Source organism: Crocodylus porosus, unplaced genomic scaffold (genome assembly GCF_001723895.1).
Source record: "Crocodylus porosus isolate Cpor-Errol unplaced genomic scaffold, CroPor_comp1, whole genome shotgun sequence".
NCBI lineage: Eukaryota > Metazoa > Chordata > Crocodylia > Crocodylidae > Crocodylus > Crocodylus porosus.
The window spans coordinates 42,568,549-42,589,197 of NW_017728906.1; the positions used below are offsets into that span (position 1 = coordinate 42,568,549).

The window sequence follows — 20,649 nt, forward strand, 5'->3', positions numbered from 1 at the left end:
GGCACCTGGCCCGAGCACCATGAGCGCTCGTAAAGCCGTGCCAAGGGCCCTGCAATAACCCCTTCTAGCTCCCTCAGTACCCTGGGGTGGACAGCATCTGGACCTGCTGATTTGAACACGTCCAGCCCTTCCAGAAGCTCTCTAACCCAGTCCTCCCCAACCCTTGAGTCCGTCTTGCATCATGGTGGGGAAATCCTGGTCCCTGCACAAGAAAACGGAGGTGAAGAATTGGTTAAAGAGGTCCACTTTCTTTTCTGGCACAACCACCACATTGCCCAGAGGATCTTGCAGGGGCCCCACATTTCCTGGTGCTTTCTTCATCCTCCCTATATATTTGAAAAAGGACTTTTTGTTATCTTTGATTTTGGATGCAAGTCCTAGCTGTATGTCTGCCTTAGCTTTCCTGACAGCCCCCTTGCGGGGCCGAGCAGAGCAGCTATACTCCTCTTTGGAGATAGCACCCCCCTTCCACCGGTTGTATGCCACCTTTTTGGCAGTCAGGCATTCCTGTACACCCTTGGTGAGCCAGGGGGCTTTTGGGTACTCCTGCCCCCCTTTCTTCTTGTTGGGATGGTCACCCCTTGGGCCCTGAGTATTGTCTCCTTAAGGAACAACCACTCGTCCTGGGCACTGAGTTCTCCTCTCCTTGAGATCCCCAGCACCTCTCCCACTAATCTCCTCAACTTGTTGAAGCTGGCCCTCTTGAAGTCTAGAGCTACCACCTTGCTACAGGCCCTTGACACCCTGCACTGGATGGTGAATTCCAGCAAGCGATGATCACTATCACCCAGGTGGTCAAGGACCTGGAGGCCCCTTACCAGGTCGTTGCCTATGGCCAGGACCAGGTCCAACAGGGCATTTCCTCTGGTGGGACTTTGCACCTCCTGAATTAAATGGAGGTCCTGTATCTTGGCCAGGAACCTCCTGGAACCGTTCAACCTGGCTGACTGTTCCTCCCACCAGATGTCCGGGTAATTTAAATCTCCCATGACAACTACATCCTTTGCCTTAAGTGCCTCTGCAAGGTGGCCCGAAAGTTCCTGGTCCAGCTGCTCCCCTTGGTTGGGGGGTCTGTAGTAGACCCCCACAGTAAGACTAGAGGAAGGCTGCCTTCTGATGAGAGCATGCATTCTTACTACTGTCTGGAGTTCTAGGTTATGGAGGTACACGCACATAAACAGGATATCCTAGGGAGACCCAGCAGACGTGGTGGATGGATGGGATAAAATTAGTGTTTTGGTGACTTGATTCAGCTCCTTGACCCAAGGTGAATCTGCCCTAACAGAGGTGTAACTACTACTTCTGTGGCCTAGAAGGTAACAGTAGCACACTGGGCAGCAACTGTAGCCAAGCTCCTGGTAAAAGTAAGAGGGGCTGGGTCAGCAACACAGCAGCTGCTGTTTTTGTGCTACTGCCTAGGTTGCCACCTGGGCCTCGTGTCCCAGAAACCCCCCTTAGTTGCGCTATTGTGCCCTCACCTGCAAAATTTTACCAGGTTCCACTCGAGGGTAATTTCTTCCCAGGACAAGGTATCTTCTTTCTGTGAGAGCTGTGTGTAGTTGTCCTGTGGTAGCTCAGGTTTCCTGTCTGGGTTTCCTTTGTTTGTGTAGCCATCATTTAGGGATAATTAATCCTGTCCCAATGCAGAGAGATAGACTAGGTCAGGAGTGACCAAGATTATCTGCAGGCCAGATTTGGCCCACAGACAATGTCATCCAACAAGTGTTGCTCCCTAGAGAATATGGACATCTGGTGGCAGGAGAGCAGTGGTAGCATTAATTGCTGTGGCTCCAGAAGCCAAGGGTCACCTGCCACCAAACTTCTGGACCCGTGGGGAGTCTCAGGAGCTGCATGCAGGACCCTTTGTGCCTGACTGGGTCCTTGGACTGACTCCATTCACCAGACTGGACCTGTGAGGCCAGATGAAGGGGCACTACTGGGATAGATGATCTCTTGAGGGTGTCTCCAACCCTGCCCTTCCATGGTTGCTTCAGCTTCTGTTGCCTTATTCATTTGAAATCATCGTTAGGATTCAGGAAAATTTAGGGTGGCATTCTCCACTAGATCCCAAAGTGCTGGTCATGGCTAACATGGTCAGACTAAGTATTTTGAGGATCAGCTCTGTGATTCCCTTTCTTTAAAACAGGGTTGGGCAAGATATGGACTGAGAGCCATATCCAGTCTGCCAATTGATTCTGTCTGGCCCATGGTGCTAGCAGAGGCCAGAGTTAGAGACACCACCCACTCACGGGCCAGATAGAATCAACTGGGAGGCCCACAAGTGGTGGGGCCGCAGGCTCCAGCCTCTGTTGACATGGCAGGGGATGGTGGGCAAAAGCAGCTCCACTTACCTACCTGTCCAGCACCACGTGGCAGCCTGGGAGATGGAGTCTGGTCTCTGTGGTGCTGGGAGGGCAGAGCTGCTTCCCTAGTGTCCCCTGCTGTGCCAGCAGCTAGAGCTGCACCCACCCACCCGGCACTGGATGGCATGGTGACAGATGAGTGGGAAACTGAATCCTCTGTCCTAGACCCCCCAGCTGGGGTCTGCACCGCAGGTTGGGAGGAGAGGCCAAGAGGTAGGGGCATATTTTCCCCCTGTCCTCTCCCCCCAACCTCCCCATCAAAGCCCAGATCTGTCGGGCTGTGAATGCCACAGTCCTGGCTCCAACACAGAGCAGCTCTCGGCCCCATTTCTGTCTGCCAGTCTCAGCCAAACCAGGCAGCGCAGGGTAGGGGGGCAGGGAGAAGTGGAGTTAAGATACTACATCCCCAGGCAGTAGGGTGGCCATCATAGAGGACAGTCCGGTTGTCTTCTGTCTTCTATTGATACAAAACCGGGCGCCTTTATGTCCTCTATTTTTCTCTTAAAGAGAAAGAGAAAAATAGAGGACATAAAGGCGCCCGGTTTTGTATCAGTAGAGGACAGAGTAGCAGAAAACTGGAATGTCCTCTATGATGGCCACCTTACAAGGCAGGCTCATGCTCCTACTCCTGCTGCTGCTCTGGCCCCAGTCTCTGCCCAGGTGCTGGGAGTATGTGTGTGCACATGTGTGTGGCCCTCAATAGCTCGCTAAAACTAATTAAGTGGCCCTCTAGCCCAAATAATTGCCCAGCTCTGATTTAGAAAATTGTTAGGCAACCTTGAAATCCCCTTCTATCTCCTGTCTCCTGTGTTCTCACAGTGTGAGAGCAGTCTGGCACAGTGCTGCTCTGAGTCAGGGCTCTGCTGATGATGATCTTTTGTCTCCTTCCTTGGCTACAGGAAAACTCGTATACAATCTCCTTCTGTCTTTCTTCCCCTGCACTTCCTGTGAAGCCTCTTAGAATTTAAAGAAAATAAAATCTCTTGGCATAGTGCCTGTTTACTGAGGGCTAGTTTGAAGGGACAGTCTAAACTTTTGCAGTCTAGTTCAGTCAACCCACCAGTTTCATGACACCCACCAAACTTTCAAGATACAAAGTCTTTTGTTTAAGAATATTATTGTTTGATAAAGAGACTAACAAAGATGCTGTTGTCAATTCACAGCGTCTAAGGCCAAAAGAGACCACTATCATCTAATTTTGCCTATACCTTTTATTTGCTTCTTTCCAGAGTTATAATTAACTATGCAGATTTCTGTAAAGGCTCTTCTCTTCAAGAAGGCTTTCCAGGTTCATTTGCTGCATGAGTACAAAGAAGTCAAAGACCAATAGGGACAAATTTTTCAAAGTGGCTGCCTAAATTACAGCTGCAAAACAGAGCCATTGTTGTTAAATTGGGCCCAAATAATATACTCTCTGTCTAAATTGACCACTCAAGACACTGACAAAAGTTAATTACTTAACAGTGCAATTACTTCTAGTAACAGCAAAGTAGAATTGTTGAGAGTTCTCTTAGGACAGCAGATGCTATCTTCTTTGGGATTATTTATTTCTTTACGTATAAGTTCCACATTGCCCTGGCAACTGAAAGCCTCACAAACAGAAACAAATAGTTCTTCAACCCACCAGTTGTAAAGTAAGGAGCTACAGCTCTCTTCATATTAGAGATGGGGATCCAAAGTGTAAAGCAACTCTGACTAGTCTGCACCACAAAGAAAAATCAGTGGCGGAGCTGGGAATTTCCTAGCTTTGACTGTTTGCATCCAAACCCACTTCTACTGCTACCAGACTCATTCCTTTGTTTTCTGGATCTTTTCTAAGCACTGATATTTTTTTTTCAGTCCCTTGAATATTCCCCCCTCACAATTTACACACAAGCATACCCCTTCATATACATACACTTGTTTTTGTGGTAAGCTAAGACTGTACTTCTCCAGTTTCTATTTTCTAATGTCTGTCCCATGCTAGAACAAATTATTGAAATGTTTACTTGAGTGCAATGTTTTAAATTTGTCATGGTTATAAATGGTGTCCTGACTCTGATCACTTTGAAATTAACTTGAATTATATTGTATGCTTCTATTAAAGGTGTCTGCTCATCTGAAACTTCAAGAGAAGGATGAGGGCAGAAAGGAGATGGTATGTACATTGCAACCCAAATTGAGTTATTCTTTTTTGTACCAGTGGGTACATAGGGAAGGTGCTAGAGTGAGAATTACAACCTTGAGGGTTTAACATTCAATTGAATATTAATGCGTAAAAATAGGTTAAATCATAACATAAGTTACCAGCTGTTATACCATGGGAGTGGATAATCAAATCTATAGAAATGAGCACTCAGGTTGCTATTGATTAGGTAAACTTAAAAAAAATAATTCAAATGCATTGTAGATTTAAGGGGCTTTTTCAAAATTCCTCCTGGACCTCTTAGTTCCAAACATGCATACCTCTGGGCTTACCCTTTCTTTAATGTGTTCATACATATTGTCAGTGCATGGCAATAATCAGTACAATTGGTTGTTGATCAGTACAACAATTAGGCCAGTTGATAGTGTGCATGGACACAGTCAGTAGCAACTGTTGCAGAAATTTACAGGCTTAAGCCAAGTGCTGCACACTTAAGATATGAGTTGTTGAATATATCTTGGTGGTCAGGAAGTCAGTGGTTTGCAAACATATAGTCCAAATGAGTTGGCTTAATACAGCTGAAAAACCCCATTGAAATGCAGGCTGACCTGTTCAGTTGACTCTGTGGTCAGCAAGGAGCCTAAGCTAAAACACAGCCAGCTAACACAAGACCTGAGCCATGCAAAGCTATACAGTAAGTATGGGTTCCGGAGGCTGAAACGCATACTTTTTTTTTCACATGCACAGGCAGAGCATTCAAAACGTTGAGTCTTTGTGTTCCTAGGCAGACACGGAGCTCAGGTGTTCATCGCTGCGTGGGTGGGGGTACCGGCATGTGCCAGCACATGTGAGGGAAGAGCGATTCATCACTGCACAGAGCATTGTAATACAAAGCACAATTGGGGGAGGGGAGGATGACGACTGAGGCTAAAAATTAAAAAAAAATAAACCCCAACATTGGTGAAAGCAAAAACGGTTCAGGTGGTGAGAGATTCATGTGAAGTACAATGTTCATTTAGAACGTTTTGTTTGTTTGGGGTCATTTTTGTGGGTTTAAGAAAGTACCAGTAATAAAAAGATCTCTTTGTTCACCTTTAAGTACAAAGCTATAGTCACAGGCAATCCTGAGGCTAATGGGAATTACATGTCAGTACAATCCTGCAGCTGTAATTGTGCCCACATATTGAGCAAATGAGGCCCTGCTCTGCTGCTGACTTCCTGTATTAGTCTGAGCAAGACTTCCTACTGTTAAGATGGGATGTGCAAAGACTCCTACATTTTTTCCTTCCAGATTCTCATTTTGGGGCATCCATGACTTTCCAAGGAGCAGAAATGGGAAGGAGTGCCAGATACTAATTTCAGTTAATCTAGTGTAAATCCTGGGGGGCCATACTGTGCTTCTAAGAGCCCCAGTTGCACTTAGGGGACTCCCATGTGCTAGACTCATGACACCTGCATGGAGACTTGCGAAGGGGAAAGGACAGTCCAGCTTGCTGAGGCCAACTGAGGCTGTTTTTTGGTTCAGGTGGCTGCATGGGGAAAGCAGTTGGAGGCTGAGTGTCTGGCAAAGGGGACTGACTGGTTGAGGAAGGACTTATGCCCTCTTCCTCCCAGCTTCACTGAGATTAGAGAAGAAAGAGAGTGATACCTAAAGCTGTCTTCCCTTTTTTGCACTTGCCAGGGCGCCTTGCCTCTTGAGGGTATAGGGTATGGACACATACAGGCCCTCAGCTGGGATGGTCCTGGACCCCTTTTGCCTGGCCATGTTCCTCACCAAGTTCTAGAGAATCTACTGTGGCTTAGTCTGACTCAATAACTTGAGAGGAAATTCGGGTGTTTCTTCTTCTGTCAGATTTGACTGATTCATACTAATCAAACTGAGATCTGAATTTGGCTTCTGCAATATTGCCCTAACAAATGCAAACCTTGTTCTGTTTACATACAACTCCATCAATGGGCAATTTATTATGCTTAAGAAGAACACAAAACCCTATAATTTGTCTATCTGGGTGTGAGGTGGTGTTTATTTATAAAAAGAGAGAGAGAAGAGGAAAGGAAAGGAAGGAAAAGAAAAAGAAGAGAGATAATCTTTTCTGGCCCCCAGTGATATCATCATGCACCCTGCCTAAAGCATGAAAAATATGCAAAAATCAAAGATGCAGGAGCTGGTGTAATATATGTAGTTTTCTTATTTTTGTACAAACTGTGGGTGCAATAGGGACAGCAAAAGCTGTGTGAAGTGGTTAGAAACATAATAGGGAGTGAGTTTCCTGCAGAGGCTGGCATAAGTTCCTGTATCTGCTTCTTCTGGATAATTGTCAGAGGGAATCTAAATGAAAATTGAGAGGTTCTTTAGAGAGAGTAATCCATAGGAATATGTTAGTGTTGGATAGCACAGGGCTTCTTTGATTCCATGAAATAGGATTTCTTAATGAACTGAACAGGATCTTCCTCAGAACTTGAGTGCAAAATTCTATTGTATTTTATAGTAGCCATGTCTCAGCAGTGAGAATGGTTTCCTTGATTCATGTTAAAAACCTTGTTAAATCACTTACACCACAGTAAACAGTCAAGCAAGCAAGCAAGCTAACTCACTTGCTTGGCTTCCCAGTGTAGCTGTCATGTATATGCTTTTCAAAAGAGACTCCGTCTTATTTTTCTATACACCACTAGCACAATGAGGTCTGGATCGTGATGGAGGAAGGCTCACAGGCTCTATAGCAGTATAATTAATAAATTATTCATTGCTACTCAGCAATGCAGATATTTATCATTAACAAATTCTATGCTTTTTAAAGCAGTTTTAGCACAGATACTGATATTTGTTAATATAATGACTGGGCCAAGTGGAAAATCTCAGATGTAACCATTCCCTCTATGCCTGCTCATCAGTTCTGCACTCTAGGCCAGTGGATCCCAATCTTTTTCATCCTGTAAACTTATGATGAGCCCCTTTTCCCATAGTCTTTCTGATCCCCCTCCCTTCTATGCATGAAGAGAAGGAAGGTACTTATCACAGTCTCCCCCGACCTATTGAGGACCCAGCATCTGGAAGTTTATCTTCAAATGTTGTTTCTTCTACAGACTGTTGTTCTTTAATGTTAAGTGTGTCATGTCAGTAGTGCCAGTCCACAAGGACAAACATCTGCAACTCCTGCTGATGTCAGCAGGGTTCAAGTTAAAGTGTTCAGCACCCAGCAAGATTAGGCTATTATGGTGTACTCTGCTGTGTTAACAAAGTTTCCATAATACTAACTCCAGCCAAGTAGCTATTAGCTGTAGAAGTTACGAGCTTGCTTTCTTTTTCCTGAGTACTGTGGCAGTTGCTGCCTTTCCTTCATTGCAAACTGGAGCAATATAAACTTTCATCCTGTAGCACTTGTGTAAGTAGCTCATAAACTGCTTGCATGAGTAAGAGCTATAAGGCTGGGCCCATAGAAAATGGAAGATAAGACTCTTCGGCTTTTCCAATGGCTTATACTTTGCATGATGCTACTATTTATGTAGAGTTTGGAGGATTTCTGTGAGTTTCTCCTCATAATACCCATGAAAATTCATCCCCCTTTCCCACAAACATGCACACTTTTTTTCAAATTGGGCACCAAAGAAAAAGTAAGCATCTGAAATCAGGTGCCATGTTTTAAAATATAACTCTTGAGGAGCAAAGATAGTCAATGAAAACAATTACCATATTTATAGAATATAAGATGACCCTGATTATAAGATGACTGGCCAACAATTAGATTCTATATATGGAAAATGTAGAAATTTGTTGTCATTTTCCAGGTAGAGAATCTAATTATTGGCGGTTTTCCTTGAATTTGTTCCCCTCTCTCTGCTACAGCTGGGCAAATAAATCTTGGAGGTCAAATACACCCCTCACACTCTGTCTGCCCCCAACTTTTTCCCCCTGAAGTCCCTTCCCCCTCCTTCTTATGGTTAGACCCTGCTCTCCCTGAGCATATGGAAGTGAGGAGCACATCTCAAAATACTGACCTTGAAATAAACATAGTGATTTGCATTTTACCTGCTTTGAAACTGCTTCAGTTTTTAGCACAGGTACTCGATACATAAGCACACTTTTAAACAGTACTTTGACATCTACTTACATATGGTATGAACTATGCATGCTATTAGTCCAAAACCAAAAGGCTCATGATTTACCACATGATTCATTGGGTCAAGAGCATTTCAAGCCATGGTAACCCCACAGCTTAGCACTGCTCAGTATGTGTGTACTTTCAGATACCGCCCCCCCCCCCCCAAAGAATCTATGTGGTAGTTTGTCCCCACTCATGACTGGAACCAGCTGCTCTTGTCATGAGTTGTGGGATGCTCAAAAATGGTATATGCAGATGAGGCACAGGACAAGCTGGTCTGGCTTCACTTCATGGAAGGCAGCGCCACACTAAGTATATGCAACAGGCTGAAAGAGGGAGTGATGGAGGGATTCTGGGTGAACTGCAGAGATCAACAGAGAGTTGTGATATAAGGAGTGGGGGAGGGAGACCCAAAGCTCAAAACAATGGCAGCAGTGGCAAGTAAGCATGAAGTGAAAAAAGAGTTTTAAAGAGCAGAAATGAACATCTGGAGAGGGGAACAGATGGAGAGTAGACAAAGGTGGAGAAGAAAGGAAGAAAGAAGGTGAGCAAAGGAAGAAAATGGGAGCAATGGTGGAGACATTAGTGATAAGAGTGACAATGCCAAAAGGAAGATGGGAGCAGAGGAGAGCGGGAGATAGAGTGGGAGCCATAGGAGAAGTTACATCGGGAGAGAAGCAGAGGTGGTGGGAGCACAACAGCAGGCCAGCCCACTGGGAGTGGCACAGTGGGAAAACAGGAAAGAGGCACCAAGAGATGCTAGGGAGGAGCAGAGGCAACCAATAAAGGCAACTTTAACCAGTGATGGGAGGCAGACAGGATCAACAATGAACAGATATGATTTCCTGGAAAAGTACTTTTTGAGATTTTGGAGGTGCAGGTGGAGCATCTCACAAGAATGATAGAAAATGTAAAGAAAGCCTGTTTATTTGGCTATGTTCATAATTGACAATGTTCTTCTGACATCCAGCTGTGAGGTTAAATGCTAGTCATTATTGCAAATCAAGGAACCCCACTTGGAATAGTCATGAGGGGGAAAGTGAGCAAAATTGGAGGTAGAATCATAAACAACATGCTCCAGAGCCCTTAGTAATCTAATAGAAGTTTAAGTCCATCTGTCCTTAAATTATGCTGAGGAGGGCTTTATTTTATGGATTATAACATAGGATCAGTTGGTTTTCATTCTTGCTAACAAAAATAAATAAAATAAAAATCAATGCTCATGGTGAGATGGTTCTTTTATGGTGGCAGATTAAAGAATATGTGATGTTGTGCTGATCTTTTCTCTAGGTAAAGGAAATCTTGACAGCTCTGGGTTTGCTCTCATGTGCCAACACAAGAACTGGAAGTCTTTCTGGAGGCCAGAGGAAGCGTCTTGCCATTGCTTTGGAGCTGGTGAATAACCCCCCTGTTATGTTCTTTGATGAACCTACTAGGTAATTCAAGGCTAAAAACTAAGAAATAACTGTTCACAACTGTATATGCTGTAAAAATGCCAACTTGTGTTTTAGTCCCTCCTAGCATCTCAGAAGACAATCAAGACTTTCCTTTAAAGCACAGGTGCCAGAATTTACATTGCAACAGGCTTTGTAATTTTGTATTTTTTGCAAAGCTGGCATTTCTTAATGATTTTAAAGGCTCTGACCTGGCACTGCTCTCCTCCAGTTTTACTCTGGTGTAATACTGAAGACATCAGTTGAATTACCTTAACATAGTAACATTGTGGTACAATGTAGTGGTGAATAGGCCCAAGATACAACATGAGCAGCTTAGCTGATTAAATGCTGTTGTAAAGGGGCTACAATGGTTTGTTTCGGGAGAAACGGTAGAAGAGGGAGATGGGCAGTTCTCTGGGATTTCTTGCCAAGAGAGACAGAAAAAAATCTTTGGTTTATAACAGTTTGTCTTTAAATGAAAGTAGTTTATTGACTTGAACATTTTTGAGAATTGTGTTCTTTCAACATAATATATTTAGGGCCATGTTCTGTCCTAAGTGTCAGTTCAGTGCCTGTAGCCAACCTGAACTCCATAGGGTCTACAAAAGTGAATTTGCATGCTATAGTTGGGGACATCTCGATTTGGAAATCTCTGTCAGAGAATCTGGAAGTGTTCTGAGGCAGCCCTCAAAACAGTTCCCATGTTAATTAAGTATGAGTAATGGAAAAAAACAGGGGAAAAAAGAAGTAAGAGTTTGGAGCTAGTGTGTAGTGATGTGTAGGATGATGCAGATGCAACCTCTAAAAAGATGACAATGTAAGATTGAAAACACAAGTCTAAGCACATGTACATTTCTGAATTGTTGCATGTAGAACCACAAATCTAACAGCATTTATTTATTCATTTATTTATTTGCATTATTTTCAGCGGCTTAGACAGCGCATCCTGTTTTCAGGTTGTGTCTCTGATGAAGGCTTTAGCCCAGGGCGGCAGGTCCATCATCTGCACTATCCATCAGCCAAGTGCAAAACTGTTTGAGCTATTTGATCAGGTAGTATTCTGAAATTCTTATATTTATTGCAATACATATATGTGTATTACTGCACACTCTAGATGGTATAAAAGCCATGGATTGTGTCCAAGCTCAATATCCCTGGAATCAATAAGTCAGAACAAAATCCAATTGTTCTTTGCATTTTTCACTCCTGAACTTGTTTCTAGATTTTGTTCTTATTAGTTGGTAAATTTTAGAAGCCATGGTCATCATGGATCTAATTTCCAGGTCCTTTCCCATCCTCATTTTGTGTGTAAAACTCCTGTTATAGTGTATTTGGTAGTTTACCATTAATGTCTGCATTGCTGCCTAGATAAAGATGTGTACAGAAGTGCTCTGTGCATGTTTTACAGTGCTGTCATTTAGAGCACTCTTCATAACACTGTACATTTAGAGTGCTCTTAAACATGGCAGAAGTTCAGTGTTTGGTGGGGTAGGGGTAGCCTGCCTGCACTTTCCAAGCTAGGAGACAGGGTGTGCTCTGCAGCCTCCTGGGGCTACAGGAGACTGCAGACAGAGACAGACTAGTAGAGAAAGCTGAGCTGGGATGAAAAGCTGTCACTCAGCCTCTCATCTTACCCTCGCCTTCCCCACCCTTTCTCCTTCCCTGCCCTTCTTCCCCTAGCTAGTAGTGGGGGCACGACTTCTGCCAAAACCCAGGCAGCAGCTCACACTCAGGTTGATAGCCTGGCTCCAAGCATCTGGTCTCCAGCCATGCAGAATCTTGGGGTGTCCCACCCATGGTGTGTCCAAGTGTCTGGTCCCTCCAGCCATGAATAGTCTTGGGGTGTGTGTGTGTGTGTGTGTGAACTATAAAGAGTTTCAGGGTGTGTGTGTGTTTGTGGGGGGATGTTTGATCCTTTCACCTGTGGCATGTCCCTTTCAATCCCCATTGCCCCTCTTATCTGGGAATGATCAACATGTCTGCCACGAGGCCGGATAGTAGCTCACGAAGTCCATGGGATACTGGAGGAATTGCCAGACATTTGGCCAGAGTACAGTAGTTATTTAAAACACTGTACATTACTAATGTGCTGTAAAATTTAATACTTCATTAACTACGGTTAATTTAAAGCACTGTACCCATTTTTAAAGTTCTGTAAAGCCATGCACTTCTGTTAAGTCATGGCAATAAAGCACTTTAAATGGCAAAATGCAACTTCTGTACACACCCTAAATTCCTATCCTGGCTATGCCGCTAGAAATTAAGAAAATGCTCTCCAGAAAATAATAATAATAATAGAAATGGAGTCCATGAAAAATCTGTACTTAAATGTACAAAGGGTGTGGCCAGTCATGTTCAGGGTTCTTTACATTTATGTTAAACTTGTTATGAGATTTAAATTAAAACTGTGATTGCTTAGAGAAACTCATTCTCCTGTAGGTGTAGCAGCTCTTGAAGGCTGCCAGTCTTGCAGTGAGTTCGAGTGCAGTCAAAAGAGAGTAAAAAGCCAAGAACAGTCAATCTTTTTCCTACTGCTCTGTGGCTCCTCCCTTCCTGTTCTCCCAAATTCTCTCCCTGCATTCACTAGCCACAACTTCATACCAATAACATGCATCACTTATGGTTGTTGTATAGTTTCTGACCTGCTGTGTAATGGGTGAATTCATATATTTCTGTATTAGTACACAGCAAGCCATGAAGAGGTAGTTTTACAGCATTTTGGCTGTCACCTCTAATTTTTCAGACATTTCCCATTAGTTAGGAGGTTTACATTCAAGAATGACAAATCTCTTCAATCATCTCTTGCTACTTTTCCCTAGTTCAGACACCAGGTCATTGGATTTCACACTGAACTCGGGTTCAAATGCTCTACTGTTTTTTCACATTCTCATTCTTGTTGTTTGTTTTTCAGCTGTATGTCTTGAGTCAAGGTCAATGCATTTACCGTGGGAAAGTGTTAAATCTAGTCCCTTACTTGAGAGATTTGGGTTTAAATTGTCCAACCTACCACAATCCAGCAGATTTTGGTAAGGAACAACTTTTCAGTTTGCTTATTTTGCTTTAGAAATAGAAATAACAATGGGTTTTAGTGCTTCTTGTTTTTATATTTTTGTTGTTTTACATTGTAGGTTGAGAGTCCTATTTTCTCTAAGTAATTTGAATGCCATCTAGTGGTAGAACTGATTAGTGACTTTTTCCAATTAAAATTAGAATGGTCAAATCAGAAGAGATGAAAGAGAGAACAAATAGTGTCACAGTTATTGACTTTGGTTTTTAATGAGACTCTGTGTCTGTGCTCCTGGTCCTTGTGAAAACAATACGTCAGTATTTTATAGTGACAATAAGTGCTTCAAGACAACAGGGACCTCAAGAAACATAAGTGTGTCCCTTATGAGTATCAAGGCAGACATATATTCTCCATGTTTTCTCTAAAACATTATATTTGACAGTAGCAGGAGGAATATGTAAGACTTTACGTAAAAATGTTGTGCACTTAGGGCCTGGTTCTGGCAACACTTCTATTGATTTCAGTTTTGTGGAGCTGGGGCCCCAATAGCCAGGCCTATCATTACTGTTTTTAATCTAAGATTAATATCTCTTCCAAATGTTTATGTAGTGATGGAGGTTGCATCTGGTGAATATGGTGACCAGAACAGTCGGCTTGTAAGAGCAGTGGGGGAGAGGATGTGTGACACTGACTACAAGAGAGACGTTGGTGGTGAAAACGAATTAAACCCCTTCTTATGGCACCGACCGTCTGAAGAGGTAAACCTTGCCTAAAAACTGAGCAGGGAAATTTGGGGTAGAAAGGAAGAACCTAAATCTTAAGTAAACAGGGGAAGGTGTCTTCATCTTTTGTGTGGGGTTGGCTCTTGCTGATGAACAATAAATAAGTTTTTTGTGAGAAGGTGATGTTATGCACCTTTGGCACTAAAAGATCTCCAAAGCATAATCAACCCAGAGTTTAATGTCGAATATGCCTCTCACAATTCAGCCTAACTAAAATCTTTCTTTATTAATACATTACATGCATAATCGTATCTAGAGAGAGAGAGAAAAAAAAACACTTAGTTCAATGGTCTCACCCAATCCCAGATGTTATCAGTTCCTGAAAGTAGAGGGTGGTTGTCTATGGGTAATGGCTGTTTTTCAGTCCAAATGTTGTACGACAATGACATACACTAGACTTCCTTCTTGCCCCCTTTTTATGCTTTTTCCTTTGACTTTTCATTTCCAGGTACTGTTGATTGATTTCCCTATAATCACCATACTGTTCATATTTTTATCCTGTCAGCATATTAGTTTGTTCCAACAAACTCATCATATGCACACTTCTTAATTTGATCTATTACGGGTGTCTTAATTAGGGCATGCCCCAGACTCCTAATTTGGTCTGTCCATCAAAACCAGAAATTCCAAAAGCTCTACAATTGGGCACTGTCCAATTGGTCCCCTCTTAACACCTTTCATTAACATATCCAATCATGTCATCCCTCTGCTTTAGTCGGTTTCTGCCAAGTTATGTTAATTAGAGCTAATAACAAGGCCTACATTTCACATGCATATGTTGGTAATGCTGGAACATAAGCTGCCTGTGAAAGTGAACTCGAGGCTAGCTGATAATGTAGACACAGGCAAAATGAAAAAAGAAAAGTTTAAATAATAATGAGGTTTTACAAAAACTTAAGCAATAGTTAAATAAGGCTGAATATAAAAGAAAAGTTTAACTAATAATATAATTCAGCACTCAAGCAGGTACAACTAAAGCTAAAGGTGACAAGCTACCCTAACAGCTAGTTTGTTCCTTTGTGTGTTCCCTCAGGATTCTTCATCCACAGAAGGCTGTCACAGCTTCTCAGCCAGCTGCCTCACCCAGTTCTGCATCTTGTTTAAAAGAACTTTCCTCAGTATCATGAGGGATTCGGTAAGGCTCCTACTAACATGCTTCTGTAGCCAAGGGCACTTTTCATCTCTGTGATGTGACTGAACATGTTTGAAAGCATTTAGAGGAAGCCTGGTGCCTATTGCCACAGAACATGGATATTTTTATTCTTACTGTGATTATAGAGCTATAATTAGGAATAATTTCTTTTTGCTGGCACTCAGAGAGAACTCTGAAAAATCATACCCAGCACCCGTAAGGCTTGCATCTCTGCTGACATATATTGTGGAATCACTTATTGTAGTGCAAAATGTGTGCAAAGTTGCATTAATGTAAGTGAACAAACAGATGTAACACCTGAAGTGCTTAAAAGTGCAGCAGTGTGCTTCAAAACAGCATTTCAGCCACAGACAGGTGCGCGGACCCCTCCTGCACCTCTCAGCTGGAACGCTTCAAAGCATTGCTACCTGTGTCTTTGCAGCCTTTGGTCTCCCAGGAATGAGGCCAAACACATTGCTGTTCATTCTGCCTCTGCACTCTTAGAGCAACACCCTGATAGAACCAGGAGACCAGAAAAAGAGAGGTATGTGGGAATTGAGGTATGGACGGCAGAAATCTCAGTTCCAGTGGGGAAGCATTGTATCCCATCTCCTAGTTCTGGGGTCTCCTGTTTCGGGTAGGGCTCACAGGGGCTCTGTTCTCCAGTTCCAATAGGGTGGATGCTCTGGGTGAGCAGAGGAAGAATGAGCAGGAAAGTACCTATTAACATAGTGTCTAACTCTCCCCACCCTCCTGTCCCATGGTGGAGGGGAAGTTAATCACAGAGCACTTGGGATTGCTGGATGACTGAACCTTCCTGTCATGCTCAGTAATGCATTCATATGTAGTGGGAAGCACTTCATTTTGAAGGCACATCTCCATGGTAGTTGCTTTATACAGGGTTTTGCAACTGTTGCACCATTTTTGGAGCACTTCTAGAGTTGTGTACATCTGTCTGCTCAGCCTTTGAAGTGCTTCAGAGATGTTGTTCACGCCCTAAATGCTTCTGTGAGGTATAGCATCTGAACACTTGGGCTTATGTTATTTGCCATGTCACAAAGAGCATATTGGGATAGATTTTCCACTTATAGACATAACTGTCAAGATGTGCATATAATGGATCTTTTGGTTTGCTGCCCAAACCAAAAAACAAGGCAAAAATTTAGATTGACCTGAACTGTAATATTTTTTACTTGTGTTGTCCGAAGAAACAATAAAGTAAATAAAAATATTAAAATTTGTTTCTAGCTTTTTCACTTTTTAAAAATAAATTGAAATACATGCATTAGTAAAACATTGATTTGAAAAGAAATCAAAACAATTTGACTTCTAAATTTTTTTTTACTTTTTTTTTGGTTGGCCAAACCAATTCAAGCAATTCATTACCTAAATTTCTTAAATGCTTTGTTCAACCCAGATCTTCATGCTTTGGCAAAAAACTGTTTTGACTAAAAAGTGTTGCTGAGCTCTACATAGCTAGCCAATTTTTGATGCAAGGCCTCAGTTTACTTCATGTACATATTTGGGTACATGTGACCTGCACAGAAGTGGGAATCTTTGGAAGAATTCTCAATAACCGAGACAATTTCTTCTGTTACTCTTGAGCAGCTGTTTTGGAGATGTTGATTACTCTTGGAAAAGTTGAAGGCTGCGCATGTGTGAGCCCAGACCACTTCCCCATTTCATATTTCTGTCAGTAGCAGTCTCTCTCTCTCTCACCTGGGCTTCACCTTTGCTCCTCTTGCAATTTGCAGTTGCTTGTGGTATATGAGCATGGCTCAATTCTGCTCTCAGTTTCAGAGAGGCAACAATGCTAATTTTGGAGGCTTATTTGGAGGAGATTTTAGCCTTACTGTCTTTTTAATACTTGGAAAGTCATTTGATTATTTGTATGAAAAAACAAAAACAAAACTCATGTAATTTTGACATGTCTCTTCATGGAATTGGGGAAGGACACAGCATGTAATGATAACATAAATTTGGAAGGGACTTCTTGGATCATTGAGCCCAATCCTCAGGTATTGCAGGCAACTACATCGTTTAATCCAGGGGCGGGCAATTATTTCGGGCAGAGGGCCGCTCACTGAGTTTTGGCAAGCCATCGAGGGCTGCATGACAGGCAGCCTGGGGCAGATGAATATTAATTTTCTAATTTTTTTAGGGGCCCTGTGGGCCGGATAGAATGGCCTGGTGGGCCGCATCCAGCCCACAGGCTGCATTTTACCCACTCCTGATTTAATCCGTTAAAAAGGTTACTACATTTTATTAAGAATAGTAAGCTTTATTCTTTCTTTCCTTTCTTTTCTCTTCTCTTTTTGACTCTTTTAGAACCTCACTGGTTAGTTAAAAACCTTCTTATATATCTGGGCCAGCTTATCCGTTCATCCCTTTGCCCCCACCATTCTTTAGTTACAGTAATGCTTCTCCTTCCTGGTGTTTAGTCTCTGTTGTATTTATAGACAGTGATCATAATTTTAAGGGAAATTCAGTCATTGAGTTTGGTCTTCCTCTAACATGTTGCTGGTAATACCCAGAGACTACCACACACAGGTCTTTACATGACATCCTATTTATTATAGAAAAATCTCCTCATACATACACGACTTCCAAGTGTTCATGCAGGGCATTTGGTGGCTTTTACTAACGGACCTTTCTTCTTGTTTAACCACAAGGGTTTAGATTATTCCAGGTTTTCTTCTTGCCTCAGTGCTGTGTGCCATATCTTGTAGAAGTACAGAATTGCAGAGAGAGTACCAAGAGCTAATCAGTATCAGACTAATTGTGTAACGTTTGTCTCGGCCTGAATTACCTTGACTCCTTCAAAGCCCTTGAGGGCAAAATGCTCTGTGTTTCATTCATCCTTGTGCCTGATTGACAGGATTAAATTAGTAAACCCATTATCCTGGTATATCTAAAGCCCAACATGCTGGTAAGAAATTGCTATTTCCTTCCAGAGTATATTTAAAATTTTTGCAGACTGAGTAGCTGATTTCACATTCAGAATGATATATATGAAACCCAAGCATTCTGATCACATCAACTGCTTTCCCTTGTTTTCTAGGTCCTGACACACTTACGGATCACATCACATATTGGAATTGGAATTCTCATAGGCTTGCTCTATTTAGGGATTGGAAATGAAGCCAAGAAAGTCCTGAGCAACTCTGGCTTCCTCTTTTTTTCCATGTTATTCCTTATGTTTGCTGCTCTCATGCCAACTGTCCTTACATGTGAGTATTGCCCGTGTTAAATTATCTGTAAGGAAGTTATTTTGACATGTTAGGATTTGCCAGTTTGTGTAAAACTGTTTGAATTTGTCTTAATTTTTAATTGAAGTAAGGGGCTAAATTTTGTATTCATTCAACTGTAAGACTAATTGCTCTGGATGAACAGAAACATAGTGACATTCATCCAGTCATATCGTCCTCAGAACGGCTCTGCTAGTGCTTCTCAGTGGTGACTTGTAACACCAGAGCTGTTCTAGTTTTGGGCTGCAATTTACCATATGTTGAAGATGCTAATGATGTTGAATTATGTCCTGTCCATATTGATGGAGAGTAGAATGATGACCCTGAGCTCTTGAGCATCTGACTAATAGTAATCCTGTGCTCAAAAAACACGGGAGAGACATTCAGATCTTGCTTGATCCCATTCTATAGAACTTGGGAAGTCTCATAGCTACTCTCTGACTCAGTCATTTTAAACTCCTTCGGTGATCGGATGGAATACCTCTGGCTTTAAACTTTTAACTTAGTTTTTCTTTAAGAAAGTCTGCACAAGGGCGAGTCATATGATCTGAGGAGCATACAGATATGTAGACTGTGAGCTGCTCTCAAGGCTCATGCCTCAGCAGAGGTGATTCAGTGTATTGTTGATCCAACAACTGTCTTAGAGTTCCAGAAACACAGTGGGTCTGCAGAGTTGTATACAGGGAGGATATCATTATGTACAGAAATGTTGCAATCTTAACAGCTTAAGTAATCAGTGTTTATTCCATGCAGTTCCTTTGGAGATGGGAGTATTTCTTAGGGAGCATCTGAACTACTGGTACAGTTTGAAGGCTTACTATCTAGCTAAAACCATGGCTGATGTCCCTTTTCAGGTAAGCCATTCAATATGCCACAGAGTTTTTTTTTTATTCATTTGTCAGCAGCATAGACATCCATATTTCATCAGCGTTATCTGATTTCATAAGTACTGAAAAACAGCATGTGGTTTATTTATGAGACCCCAGTTCAAACGAAGATATTCTATTTTGAATAAATAGCAGAACCCCACTGAAATCATGACCTCATGTCTGACCTGACCTGAATAAATTTACATTCAAGGAATGTGGAAACTTTTTTCCCTTTTTGTGGGTGTGGATGGAGGGGTCTTGGAGGTTATAAAAGCCTGGAACTGGATGCTTTTCTCTGCTCCTAAGGAATCATTCTGGATTTAATAGATTTGATAAGATAGATCGGATGGATTTATTAACTCTCCTCTGAACACAATCTCCACTGAATATTGTGTTTAAGGTTAAGAGTTGTGGGTAGCTAGGATGTAGGATTTTCAAAGTGTTTATATTGGCCACAGCAAACATTTTGCATCCCTTTTGATTTAACTGTGTACTCTAGTAACCACAGTATCTTTTTTGCAGATTATGTTTCCTGTAGCTTACTGCAGCATTGTATACTGGATGACTTCACAGCCCTCCGATGCGCTTCGATTTGTCCTCTTCTCAGCCCTGGGGACAATGACATCATTGGTGGCTCAGTCACTGGGTCTTCTAATTGGTGCAGCCTCCACATCACTTCAGGTACTGACGTTTTAAGTTTCATGATCTCATGAGAACCCTGCTCTCCTGGGCACTGGGAAGTAGTACCTTCTTGCCACAGATGCTGTTACAGGTTCCCTAGCCAATTTTGTTCCATTAATCTAAGAGAGACACGCTGGCAGAGAGACAAAGAATTAGCTCCTCTTTTCTTCTGTGTTGGCTCCTTGACAACATTGTATATTAAAGACATAGCTAAACAACCTGGCTTTCTTGTTTTTTTTATTAACATGAGCTCATTTTTTCTGAGCCTTAGCTCTGGGTGAGTTGCTGTTCATCTTGCTCTTGTGAATGCACATCATATGCCAGTCTCCTATACAAGGAACAGGACTAGCGCCATTCTACAGTACAATGAGTGATGGGATATGGGGACCTGCAGTTGTGCTCAGCAGTGGTTTTACCCATCCACAGTCTCATAGAAGCTGGCAGCAAGCTAAACAGGGCCAGGGTCAGACCCATAAATCAGACCAGCTGCACTGGGACTAAGGAGCGAAGCAGTCACTGGCTTGACTGCTATCTTAATGAAGCCCTAACTACAAAGTAGGTTTAAACCATATCCTGGAAAGAGGGGCTTCAGCTGTGGCTCTGGGTTTGGCCCAAGACAGAAGAGTTGTCTGTAGGGAATATCTGCTGAATTCAAGACCCCCTTTTCTCAGTCAGTATGACAAAGGCAAAAGCAGGATGCACCTCACTTCCAGATGTAGCTTTTGGCTGTCTGTAAAGGCATCTCTGTTTCTGTTTTTTCCAGGTGGCAACATTTGTGGGTCCTGTCACAGCGATCCCTGTTCTTCTTTTCTCAGGATTCTTTGTCAGCTTTGATACCATCCCAGCCTACCTCCAATGGATGTCCTACATCTCATATGTCAGGTACAGGAAGGAAAGGCAGGGGCC

General features: G+C 42.5%; 1 protein-coding gene across 1 annotated transcript in view; it reads left to right on the forward strand.

The window, feature by feature from the left end:
* The window catches only part of ABCG1 (ATP binding cassette subfamily G member 1), a 64,764-nt gene that overhangs the window by 36,790 nt on the left and 7,325 nt on the right, over positions 1–20,649 (forward strand). Inside the window, exons 5-14 of the mRNA XM_019528985.1 lie at positions 4,450–4,500; positions 9,879–10,024; positions 10,953–11,076; positions 12,936–13,050; positions 13,641–13,789; positions 14,847–14,948; positions 18,007–18,175; positions 18,947–19,047; positions 19,585–19,743; positions 20,507–20,625. Of these exons, the coding sequence (XP_019384530.1) occupies positions 4,450–4,500; positions 9,879–10,024; positions 10,953–11,076; positions 12,936–13,050; positions 13,641–13,789; positions 14,847–14,948; positions 18,007–18,175; positions 18,947–19,047; positions 19,585–19,743; positions 20,507–20,625 (1,235 nt within the window). The remainder of the gene's footprint in view (positions 1–4,449; positions 4,501–9,878; positions 10,025–10,952; positions 11,077–12,935; positions 13,051–13,640; positions 13,790–14,846; positions 14,949–18,006; positions 18,176–18,946; positions 19,048–19,584; positions 19,744–20,506; positions 20,626–20,649) is intronic.